This window comes from Mauremys mutica, chromosome 13, assembly GCF_020497125.1.
Source record: "Mauremys mutica isolate MM-2020 ecotype Southern chromosome 13, ASM2049712v1, whole genome shotgun sequence".
NCBI lineage: Eukaryota > Metazoa > Chordata > Testudines > Geoemydidae > Mauremys > Mauremys mutica.
Genome location: NC_059084.1, coordinates 47,719,684 through 47,732,876, shown reverse-complemented (window position 1 = coordinate 47,732,876; position 13,193 = coordinate 47,719,684). Strand labels below are relative to the sequence as shown.

The window sequence follows — 13,193 nt, the reverse complement described above, 5'->3', positions numbered from 1 at the left end:
TAAGGGGTGGTGCGTGATTTTTTTATCCCCATGATTTTACAAAGTTCTTTTATTAATTGACTTTTAAAATCCCGTCCCTGATTTGAGTGTAGTCGGGCGGGCAATCCATAGTGGACGAAGAACTTTTCCCACAGGATCTTGGCAACCGTGGAAGCTTTTTGATCTTTGGTGGGATAAGCCTGGGCATAACGAGTAAAATGGTCAGTGACCACCAAGATATTTGCAGTACCCCGGCGGTCAGGCTCTAATGACAGAAAGTCCATAAAGACAAGCTCCATGGGTGCAGAACTTGTGATGCTAACAAGAGGAGCCGCCTGCTTAGGCAGAGTCTTTTGTTGGATACATCTGGTGCAGGTGCGAATATGGTGGGCGATGTCAGGCCCCATTTGGGGCCAATAGAATCTTGCCTTAACTAGGGCCTCCAACCGCTCGATTCCCAGATGCCCCATTCGATTGTGGCACGCCTCTAACACGCCTTGCCGGTACTTCTGCGGTAGCACCAACTGCTTATGGTGAGGCCTCTGGGGATGCTTCTGCCCTCGGTAAAGTCGTCCATCCCGAACCAATAAGCGATCCCATTCTTTCAGCAAAAGGGCCTCCTCTGGGTGACTCGGTCGAATAGCCCTGGGATCTTTTTCCCTTTCCAATGCATAAAGGATGTCCTTCATCCGTGGATCAGCTCGCTGGGCGTACTCTACCTCTCGATCCTTTAGTTTGGGCAGCTGTGGGTCCTGTACTCTAGTAAAACTTGAGTAGGCTATGGGTATGGCTTCTGGTGGTGCACCCAGACAGTCAATTGCCCGTTCTCCATTGGCTGTGGATTTTTCCTTCACAATGGATACCCGTTGGCATAAAGCTCTCAGTTCAGAGGTCCCCACATTTATCTGCTTATTGAGTAATAAATCCTTAGAGTGAGGTTGCCGAGACAAGGCATCTGCATCCATGTTTGTTCGACCGGGTCGATACTGCAGAGTGAAATCATAGGCAGAGAGTGCCGCTAACCACCGGTGTCCTGCTACGGATAATTTTGCTGTTGTCTTGATGTATGTCAAAGGGTTATTATTAGTTTTTACAGTGAACTTGGCCCCATAGAGGTAGTTATGGAACCTCTCTGTGATGGCCCATTTTAATGCCAGGAACTCCACTTGATGTGCAGGGTAGTTTCTTTTAGGCGGTGTGAGACCTCGACTTGCAAATGCTACCGGTCGGAGTTTGCCCTCACGCTCTTGATAAAGGACAGCGCCTAAACCAGTGTAGCTTGCATTAACATGAAGTTCATACGGCTGGGTGGGATCAGCGTACACCAAAACAGGTGCTTGCATGAGCTGTTGAATGATTTTATGGAAAGCTTCTTCACACTCAGCAGTCCACCGTTTTCCAAAAGGTGCACCCACATTGAAGTATTTATGGCGAGGTGAGTTCCCCTTCTTCTTATTTGTGGGGGGGTATCCCTTGGTGAGCTCTGTGAGTGCATGTACGATGTGCGAAAAATTCTTGATAAACTTGCGGTAATAGCCACAGAATCCCAGAAATGACCTTAATTCCTTGAGAGTTGTGGGCCTCGGCCAGGTAGTTACCGCCTTCACCTTCTCTGGGTCTGTAGCTATACCATCTGCAGACACTATGTGTCCCACATACCGCACGGATGTCTGGCAGAAGATGCACTTGTCTAAGGATAACTTGAGGCCAGCCTGTTCCAAACGATCCAGGACTTTGCACAGCCGAGTCTCGTGTTCTTCTAAAGTGCGCCCGAACACTATAATGTCATCCAGGTATACCAGACACTTCAACAGGTGCATGTCCCCTACCACCCGCTCCATGAGTCGCTGAAATGTTGCTGGAGCTCCAGATACTCCTTGAGGCATGCGATTAAATTGGTAAAATCCTAAAGGGCAGATGAATGCTGTCTTTTCCCGGTCCTCGGGTGCCATGGGCACTTGATAGTATCCACTGCGGAGGTCAAGGACAGAGAACCAGCAGCTACCATTCAAGCTATCCAAAGCGTCATCCACCCGGGGCATTGTGTATTGGTCAGGGATCGTCCGCCGGTTCAGAGTGCGATAGTCGACGCACATGCGCACCTTTGCACTTTTCTTTCGTACTACGACGATCGGCGATGCGTAGGGGCTCCTGGATTCCTGAATGATACCTGCTTGAACCAGTTCCTGTAGGTGCTGCCTCACATCTTCAATATTAGCGGGGGCTAATCGTCTCGACCTCTCTGGAAAAGGCCGACCATCCTGCATTTGGATATGGTGCTTCACATCATGTGCACACCCAACATCCCATTTGTGTATAGAGAAAACAGCCTTCCTCTTGATTAACTTGTCACACAGGCGGTCCTTCCACTTAGCAGGAATGGGGGAATCCCCAAACTGGAAACTATCCCTCCCAAAAGGTCTAGCCTTGGTCTTCTCTTGGGATGGGGGCCCCCTGGCTCGCTGGTATGCAGCTTTACATAAAGCATGCATTGGCAGCTCCTGCAGATAGTTGTTCCCTGCCATCTTATGGCATTTCCACGCCAACCTCTGGAACAGGTTTGCATTTGTCCCTAGGATTAAAGGTGCATACTTTTTTCCCTTTGGATCTGGGCAGACCAGTGCCAAAGTTTCTATTTCCTGGTTTACCCCCGCAACGTTCTTTGGGAACTGAACATTTAACAGGATATATCCCCGATAGGGGCAGTAGTCACAGCCAATTCCCCAGACTGTCAGGCCAGACAGGGGACGCAGGGACAAGTGCTGCAGGTGTTCTTGGTAGTAAGATTCATAAAGTATGGTGACCTGTGATCCACTGTCCAGCAATGCCTTACACAATTGTCCTTCTATACGAACAGGTACTATAGCTTGGGGGCCTATCAGCCCACGTGGGTAGCCTCTGTTTGTGGTTTTTTTGGGGGAGCCTTGAAATTTCAGGGTCTTGGGTTGCTCCTTCCCCAAGCCCTGTTGGTGTTTCCCTGAAGCCTCCTAATGGTCTGCTGCAATCTCTGAGATACCCTTGCATGATTTGTCTTGTTTTGACAGTCGAAGGCATAGTGACCATCTCTTCCACAGTTATAACAGAAACCTTCATGCTGGCTATCACCCCTCCTGCTACTCTCCTCTCTTGAGGATGGCACAGTATGTCCCTGAGCTTTTATTATGGCCACTTTTTGGGTCAAATCTCTCAGTGCTGCTGCCACTGATGGGGCATCTTCCATCTCTCCAAGCACTGTGGTGGTGTGACTCCCTGCCATCTTCGGCTGCAACACTGCATCCGCTTGCAATAATCGCTTCTCCTCCTCACGTATCTCTTGAATGAGCTTGTGGAATGGGGGTGGGTCTTGGGCCCGCTTCCTCAGCTGCAGTTTCCACAACATTAACCCATCTTGTCGGGTGCCCCGGAGGATTTGGTCCAACCTAGCGAAATCAATGCGCTTGGTGGGGATGCCCTCCTTCCGCACTACCTGCTGTAGCAAATCCTCTAGTCTCCTGATGAAATCAGACAATCGTTCGTGGGGCTCCTGATAGGTATGGCGGAAATGATAATACAGGTCTTCACTGCTATTAGTAGCACCGTAGACACTCTTAAGAGCGGTTAAATAGTCTTGCACTGTGGCAGCTGGTTGAGAGTCTTTCAGGGCTCGGATAATTCGCATGGCAGGTCCCCTCAGACTCTCAAGCACCCGTTTCCGCTTCTCAGCATCAGAGCATTCCCACTCTTGGACAAGTGGCACCGTAAAATCCCTCCAGGTCTCGTAATCATCCTCCCCTGAGGGTACAGGTGACACCCCCGAGAATGAACGTAACCGCTTGTATGGAGCATTTTCATGTACTGGCTTCAATGCATCTTTGAGAGCATTTTCCAGCTCTTTGGCCCATCCCACCAGGCTGGGTGCTGCAGGTGTTGGAGCCCCTCCTAATGCTAAAATTAATTCTTCTTTTGTTCGCTTCTCATCTACCATCAGAGCTTGCAATTTCTGTGCTAAAGAATCCACCTTGAGTGACTCAGGCACACTATGAGGGGACTGCTCTGCCCCCAGAATTGTCCAGGGGATACCTTCTACTTTCACCTCTTTGGGCACTTTGTCAAGATCTGCTTCCTTGGAGTGAGTACATAGTGCTACCATGCCCTGCACTTCGCGGTTGTAAATACGGGTGTGGACCTTTACCCTCCCCAGTATTTCAGCTGCATCTAGGCTCTCCTCAATCTCATTTGGTTCCATCTCTTCTGGGAACCCCGCCACCAGCACAGCTTTGGTTACTGGGATTCGTGCCCCTCGGCACAGGTCTTCTAATAATCCTCTCTCCATTTTTTTTTTTACTGAGATGAAAGTCACTCAGGAGTTTCTTTTCTCTGTGAAGAAAAAACCCAGGGTGCGCAACGTAGGGGTGTGGGTATGTGTGTGTGTGTACTGCAAATTCCCCGTACGGGCCACCAAGTGTAACTATAGCGCCCTCGTGGCCAAGATGGAGTCTGCTCTGCAGGCAGCTCTGGCCAAGAGACAGCGCGCGCAGGAAGGCAGCAGGAGAAATCCCTTCCACCCCAGGGGCACCTGTTCCAAACCCCCCAGAGTGAACACACACACCCACAGGAAAAGTACAATGGATATAACAAAGGGAGATATTTATTTACAGAGGGCTGGGAGGAGAAAAACAACAAGGGGAAATATAGGGGGAGCAGTAAAACAGGGGGGCATTCAAACCAAGGCCCCACGGACCCAGTGGTAGCACAGTCTGACAGGACAGACACTGAGCAATGTGTCTGCACACAGAGTTCAAGAGGCCTGAGCAAAGTTCCAGTCCGGTGGTGAGTCTTGGGTGCTCCTGGTCGTCTTCGGCGCCAGTGAACTCTCCCCAGCAAACCCCTCCGGTGCCTCTTCTGCCGCTCTCTGCAAAGCCACACAGAGCGACCACCTCCCCACTTAACTATTTAACAGCCTCCCTCCTTATTTCCAGTGCAGAGTCACAAACCCCAGTACTTACAGCCCCAGGCAGCTCCGGGCAGCCGTGATACTGGGTCCAGCTCCGGCCTGTCCTTCTCGGGCGATTCCCCCGGCACAGGACTTCTCCTGGCTCCTGTCCTGGGCTGTCCCCGATCGGGCTTGTCCTCCTCAGGCCTCCAGCAGGCTCTCTTTGCTTCCTTCTCCAGGGCCAGCCATGCTGCTTCTCCTTTCTCTCCCTCCAGCTCCAGCCCTGCCCCCTGGAGTTTCCCTCCTTTTTCTTACTCTCCCCCTCCCCCTTGGGAAAAAGATTTAAAGGGGCTATGCTCTCTAGACCCCAAAGGGGTTACACCTAAAAGCAGCAAAGAGTCTTGTGGCACCTTATAGACTAACAGACATATTGGAGCATGAACTTTCGTGGGTGAATAGCCACTTCGTCGGATGCAAGTACGAAGTGGGTATTCACCCAGGAAAGCACGTGCATCAATACGACTGTTAGTCTGTAAGGTGCCACAGGACTCTTTGCTGCTTTTACAGATCCAGACTAACACGGCTCCCCCTCTGATACTTACCTCCCCCTAAGCTCCCATTGGCCAGAGTTCCCCATTCCCAGCCAATGGCAGTTGTGGGGTGCAGCGCCTGCAGGCTAGGACAGTGCGTGGAGCCTGCTGCCCACCCTCCCCCAAGGGCCGCAGGTACATAGTGCCGGCTGCTTCTGGGAGCAGCGTGAGGCCCATGGCACAAGGGGGTGACAATCCCATGGGCCAGATCCAAAGCCTTGATGGGCCGGATCCAGCCCACAGACCGTAGTTTGCCCACCCCTGGTCTAACCCAAAGGCAATGAGGAATAAGGGAAGCTTTTCCCTGACCCCAGAACATGCTCTATCAGGCCAGGGAAGGATGTCTTGGGATTTGAGATCATTTTATTTCTCCCTTAGGTAAAAGCACAAACATGATTCCCTATCCCAGGCACTTCACAACACAGAATAAGGGACCCTCTGAGTCCTCTTCATTGTTGCAAGCAAGTATTGTACAAAGCAGGGCTGGTTCTAGGTTCCCCCCCCAAGCAAAAAAAATTTGGCTGCCTCCCCTCCTTTTTTTGGGGTACTTTTTTGTTTGTTTGACTGGGTGCGGTACTGATGCAGCATTCGGCAACGACTGCATCTGAATCTGCTTGAGCCGGGTGTATCTACCTGAATTTCTTATTGAGACAGAGGAGCTGAAAACCACATGGGCCACCAGAGGGCCTGAGTAACTCGCGCTGCCTGTGATATGTGCGGAGGTGAAATACAGACTAGAGCAGGGATTGGCAACCTCTGGCATGCAGCTCGCCAGGGTAAGCACCCTGGCAGGCCAGGCCAGTTTGTTTACCTGCCATATCCTCAGGTTTGGCTGATTACAGCTCCCAATGGCCATGGTTCACCACTCCAGGCCAATGGGAGCTGCAAGAAGCCACAGTGAGCACATCCCTTGGCCCGTGCCGCTTCCCACAGCCCCCATTGGCCTGGAGCGGTGAACCGGGGCCAGTGGGAGCTGCGATCAGTGGAACCTGCTGACCCAGCATGTAAACAAACTGGCCTGGCCAGCCATGGTGCTTACCCTGGTGAACTGTGTGCCAAAGGTTGCCGACCCTTGCTGTAGGGCTTTAGGAACATGAAGTGGCTCTTGGCGGACTCCGGGGTCAGTCAGACTTTGTAGCAGTAGCCCAGAGGGCTGCTGCCTGCCACATCCAGGCAGTTGGTGGCACTTTGTTGCCCAAGGAGAGCTGGGGCTTGATGTTGGACTTCTTGAAGATATCCGCCAGAATGCTGCCCCTGGAAATGTGCCACCCCAAGCACGTGCTTGATTTGCTGGTGCCTAGAGCTGGTCCTAGTTCTGAGTAGTGGGAGAGGGAACCCTGACACCAATTCATAACAAAAATAAATGTTTAGGGAGATCCGCTTTTACACGTGCACTCGGCTGCCTCAGGTACATCTCACCTCCAAGCACAAGGCACAGTTAACCCAGAGGAGTTTCTCAATATCATGCGGACGTTCAGAGGTGAACAATCCAGATTCCCACCTGCTCTGCCGCACGTGGTCCATGTTTAACCTCTGCAAGCAGATGGGATGTGGGCCTGTTCTGCCCTCCAGCGCCTCCTGCACTTTCAGAACAGGGGGCACGTTTCAGCTCAGATTTCTAGAGTTGACTTCAGCTGATGTATAGAACAGGGGCCGAAGCCCAGTTTGTCAGGTGACCAGAGCCACAATGTAAATAACCTGCGGGTGAAGACTCCACAGGAACGGGTCACAAACCCTTCAGAGGCTGAACTATTCATCCCGCCCAGCCTCGGTGCATGGACTGTCAGGTCACTTTCCGAGCGGTTCCCTCGCTTAGAACAAGGGGCTGCAGGGACCAACTCCCAGAGTCGTTTCGTCCCGTCCCGTCCCGTCCCGCTCCGCTCCCCGCTGCTAGGGGGTCTCACTGTAGCGCAGACTCTCTTCTGCCTGGGGCGGGGGGTGTTTGGTCTCCCGTTAGGTGACGGGGGGGAGGGGGTGTTTGTTGTGGCCGCTTCCCTCACTGTTCCCTTCTCACCCCTCCCACGGGGGCCCAGTCGCAGGTTGTTCTGACCCAGGCGGGCTCTGAAGCGAAGCAGCCCGGAGAATCCACCTGCTGAAATGCGCCGGGACCGGGTTTAATCCCAAGGGCTGGTGGGTCCCACAGAAACCCGGGAAGTGGGTTGGGGTGGCTGCTGAGTTACCCACACACCTTCCGTCACAGCTGCTCCTCCCCCAGCCTCTAGGAGTGATTTACACCCTCCCTCTGTTTGCTTTTCCCTTATCAAATGTGTACTTGGGATCCCATCGCACTGTGCCGGGCTGCACAAACACACAGTCTGAGATAATCTGATTCCTTCCCTCTGAACGCTAAGAAATCACATCAGAGTTTGGGTCTCTTATAAGGACCGGGATATGCAAATGAGAGTGAGAGTTTCCTCTTTAAATCTCTGCCTCCCTCTGCCCAGGCTGCACCCGGAGACACAATCCGCAGCCCCTGGGTCTGTGCAGTGACCAGCCAGTGCCTGAGAAATTTCCCCTCCAGCAACCGGGAAAATGAGGCTTTGGCTCCATTTGCTTTTCACTGTAGCGGCTTTACAAGGTATTTTCTCCCCGTAATTGAATTGGAGAAATAGGGGGACATTACACGGCTGCAGCTCATATTACAGATTTATAACATCTCTTTGTTCTCAGGTGTCCGCTCCCAGGTGCAGCTGGTGGAGTCCGGAGGGGATGCGAAAAAGCCCGGAGACTCTCTCCGCCTCTCCTGCAAAGCCTCCGGGTTCACCTTCAGAAGCTACTGGATGAGCTGGGTCCGCCAGGCTCCCGGGAAGGGGCTGGAGTGGGTCGCCAGTATCAGCAGTGGCAGTGGGAGTAGCACATACTACGCTGATGCAGTCAAAGGCCGATTCACCATCTCCAGGGACAATCCCAGCAACCTGCTGTATCTGCAAATGAGCGGCCTGAAGCCCGAGGACACCGCCCGCTATTACTGTGCGAGAGACACAGTGGGGGGAATCCCGGCAGGGCTCGTACAAAAACCAGAGACGCAGAACCGCCCTTCTCCCGTGCGCCGCATGGGGGCAGCACTTCCCCAAACAATCCAGCCCTGGGCACAGGAACTGCATCTACAACCAGAGTGAAAAACAAATCAGTCCTCAGGTTTCAGAGCTCAATATCCATCTGTAGAATCATAGAACCCTGGGACTGGAAGGGACCTGGAGAAGTCATCTAGTCCCGTCCCCTGCACTCATGGCAGGATTCAGTGTTATCTAGACACCATCACTGACAGCAGGTGTTTGTCTAACCTGCTCTTAAGAATCTTCAGTGAGGGAGATTCCACAACCTCTCTGGGAAATTTATTCCAGTGCTTAACAACCCTGAGACTTAGAAAGTTTCCTAATGTCCAACCTCCCTTGATTCAATTTAAGCCCATTGCTTCTTGTCCCACCTCGTGTCACCATCACCAGGGATACTTGGAAGGATTAAGTTTATCTCCAGCTCCGCTCGCTGACAGCTGTAGACACTGGCACCTGTTACTGCGCCAGAGACACAGTGACACAGAGCAGAGCCGGGACTGGCACAAAAAAGGGAAATGAATTTCTAAAGTGCCAGCTGACTGGAACACACAGTCTGTGCTCTAGGGGATGAGACAGACGGGGCATTGCCCACAGTGGGGTCTCAGGAGCCAACCCCCTGTCTCCCCTACATCCCACCCTCTCCCAGCCCCTTCCACCAAGGGATTTTAAACACTCTGCTTCCTTGTGCTGCGCACTGAAAAGTGCACCCAGAGACTCACCGAGCCAGGAGTGATGGTTTGGGCTACCTCATATTTTGGGCACTTATCCTGACACACCTTGACCCTAATCGCCAGAAGATGCTCAGGGCCCGTATCTCTCATTGGCCTCAGCTGGCGCTGTGGGCGGGTGTCATGCCTGGGGACCAGGCTCTCTGTGTCTCCAGACTCCAAAATTGGGAAATCACATCAGGACATTTTGATCCACAGGCAGGGCTGGTGCAACCCATTAGGCAACCTAGGCAGTCGCCTAAGGCGCTGGAATTTGGGGGGGCGGCATTTCAGGTCCTTCGGTGGCAGCGACCATGGCGGCCGGATCTTCAGCTGCCCTGGTTGTTGTCGGCATTTCAGCAGAGGGACCTGGGGCAGGGGGGCGAGGGGAGGGCCTCCTGCAGCAAGTAAGGGGGGGTGGCATGCAGGGGAACCGCTCCCCACCCCAGCTCACCTCTGCTCCACCTCCTCTCCTGAGCATCCCACCCCGCTCTGCTTCTCTCCCTCCCAGGCTTGCGGCACCAAACAGCTGATTGGCGCCACAATCCTGGGAGGCGGGAGAAGTGGAGCGGTGACAGCATAATCGGGGGAGGAGGCAGAGCAGAGGTGAGCTGGGGCGGGGAGCTGCCGCACGGCTCCCCAGGCCAGGGGGAGCTGCAGCGGGGGAGGGGTGCCTGGGGAGGGCGGAGAGCTGCCACAGGGCTCGGGGAGGGGGGCGCAAGGTGGAAGTTTCCCCTAGGGCACGAAACATCCTTGAACCTGCTCTACCCACGGGCAGGGCCGGCTCTTGGTTTTTTGCTGCCCCAAACAAAAAGATTTTTGGCTGCCCCAGAGGGAGCGGAATCCTGGAGAGCGGGACATGGGCCCCGCACAGCAGTGTCCCCCCCATGGCACTGCTGCTGCTGCTGCTTCTGGCCACCCTGCCGCAGTCCCTGGGCAGCTTCGGGGTGGCCACCCTGTGGCACCTGCAGGCGGCTCCGTGTGCCCCGCGGGGTGGCCCCCAGACCAAGTGTCCCCCGCTTGGAGCCTGCCCGGCCCAGCCACAAGGTGCGGGCGCTGCTCCCCCTCGGTGCGAACCGCAGCAGCCCCAGGGCACCCCCGGCGCACAACATGCTGCTGCTGCCAGGGCTGGCTCTAGGCTTTTGCAGCCCAAAGCAAAAAAAAAGAAAAAAGAAAAAAGATGGCCAGAATGCTGCCCCTGAAAATGGGCCGCCCCAAGCACGTGCTTGGTTTTCTGGTGCCTAGAACCGTCCCTGCTAACTGCTCCCCTGGAACCTCCTCATCCACCCCCCCCAGCCCCTTTCCAAATGTGGGAGCAGCACATACTACAGCGACACAGACAAAGGCCGATTCACCATCTCCAGGGACAATTCCAACAACCTGCTGTATCTGCACCTGACCGGCCTGAGAGCCGAGGACACCACCAGACACACACCCTGCACAGTGAGGGGAAACTGGGCTGAGCTCAGACAGAAACCTCCCGTGGCGGTTACCAGAGAAAGTCCCAGCTGGTTTGCTGCTGACAGGCCGCGCTGGGAGCTCACAGGAGACAGTAATTTCCTCCCTTTGAAATGGGGGAAATGAACCCGGCTGGTCAGTCAGATCTAGATCCACAGGAGGTGGAGATACCGGAAACGGGGTGTCCTGCACTGGGCGTGGTGGGGATTCACTCGGTCCCAGATGTTCTATTACAGATGTAAGCAGGGGATGGTCCCGCTAGTGTGGGGAACTTTCCTGGCCTGTACACTGTGCCGGTGAATTGGGCAAACGAAACAGTCTGAGTCCTCGCTCCCACTGCCTTTACCCAGAGCCCTGCCTGACCTCGAGGGCCTCCCTTCCACCTCGTGTGTGGCAGAATCCTCGTAACCCCGACAAGGCTGGGCCCAGGATTCCTGGGGGGGGCCTCGACCCCCAACCTTGTCATGGTCACTTAGGGCAGGGGCTAACATGTCCCCACTCTGGGGGGCTGTCTCTGCACTGGACGCTTCCCTGAACCACTGATCATCATGTACAATTCAAAGCAACAACGGTCCCCTTACACAGACTCTGATATGGGTTAACGGGAATTATTATCTGCCAAACAGAAGCCCAAATAGTCCCATGTTCACCTCTCAGTTCCTGTGTGGGGACAGAAAGCAGGAGAGGTGAAAACACAAACCCTGGCGGCTATAAAAGGGAACAAGGCTGTTCCCCAAATCCCTGTTGGTCAATGCCAGAGAGCTGGGTCGTGTCTGTTTATAGATTTATTCGACTCCCTGCCCTGTACATTGTCTCACCTCTATTAGCCTCATCAATGAACTGGTCTCCAGCCAGTCTGAGAGCCTAGTACCATGGCGCATTATGGAGCCATCCACCCACCCACCCTCATCCTCTGAGCATCGTTCAGTGTAACTGTCTATGGGACATTCCCTGAGAACATTCCCGCCTCTCTCCCTCTCCCTCTCTCTCTCTCTCTCTCTCTCTCCAGTGTGTGTGAATGAGGGTGGGGATATGAAAGGGAACACGAGTGGTCATGGGAATGGAGATCTGTGTTTCAGCGTGAATGCTGCTAATTGTCTGAAAGTCAGTGGGAATGGAAATATTTTTGTTGTTGTTTTTGTTACTATCCCTCAATATTACATCCTGGGGATGGTTTCGAAACACGTAGCGTTCATGTCACACAAGTTTTTTAAACACAACCAGGAGAAAGCTTCTGTCTACACTTCATTGCTTATTAATAATTAACTAAGTAAATGATCTTGATGATGACACTCAGCGGTGATAGATTTGATGCTGCTTGTGGTCCTAGCGCAGAGGTGGGCAAACTTTTTGGCTGAGGGCCACATTGGGGTATGGGTCGCTAGCGCGCCGCAGACTGCACAGAACTCGGTCATGGGCGCATCGCAGAGAAAGGGTCGGGGGAAGAAATGTTGGTCCCTGGATTATAAATAGTGGAGGGTAAAGGGCATTTCTAAGTGAGTTTTAAAGAGTCACCCTGGAGTTGCTCTGTACGTCAGACATTGCCCCGCTAAGAGCTCCTGTCAGCCGCGTTTCTATTCCAAACACACACACACAAACACAGAGACACATCATCACACCTACATAGACACACAATCACAGACATACACTCATACAAGAACCCCCCCACACAACATCCACACCTTCAAGCACTTACACTAAGATACACAAACAAAAACACACATGCAAATACACACCCTGAAAAAGCCTTCTGACAATTTCTGAGTGTGTCAAAGGAGAAGAGACTGGATTTGAAAAGATTCAGCCAAATTCTGCTCTCAGTTACATTGGCCTAAATCCGGCGTCACTCCCATGAACTAAACAGAATTATTCCAGATTTACACTGAGTAACTGACAACAGAATCAGACCTAACACAGAGCGGAAAATAGTCAGCCAGTTTACAGAGCTGGTCTACTGCCTTTTCTACCCTTTACTGCACTGTGCATTGCAGGTGTCCATAGTGGTAAGTGGTAAATTGAGATTTAAGAGAGCTGAAAATTACTTCCAGGTCTGCCACTTATTTCCTGGGTGATCTTGGGCCAGTCACTTCATTTCCACGTGCCTCAGTTTCCCCACGTGGAAAATTAGGATAATGCCGTTTATCTGCTTTGTAAAGCGCTCTGAAATCTATGGCTATATAGGAGCTAGGTTCTACTATCATCATCCTCATCTGTACTGGGATTATCTCGGCCTGATGATGCAGAAATGACATTAAATTTTTGACAGGTGAAGGTCCATGACCTCACTAATATTGGGCAACACCCTTCATTCCTCAATCCCGCCAACAGTCTCAATATAATTAGTCAGATTTGGTATTTTACCCATACCTAGGAATCTGCCCAGGGCTCTTCTACTAAACTGATTGCTCTGAGAGTTTTCTGCATCAAACACAATTGATGACCCTATGAGGGAAGCATCCTCTGCACCATAATTAGCTCCGGTTTAGCGAGA

General features: G+C 52.8%; 1 gene segment (V, D, J or C); it reads left to right on the top strand.

Annotated features, from left to right (window-relative positions):
• Window positions 1-8,013: 8,013 nt before the first annotated feature.
• On the top strand, window positions 8,014-11,570 carry LOC123347496. The segment is given in 3 exon segments: window positions 8,014-8,059; window positions 8,152-8,451; window positions 11,530-11,570. Coding segments are annotated over 3 exon segments (387 nt in total).
• The last annotated feature ends 1,623 nt before the right edge of the window (window positions 11,571-13,193 follow it).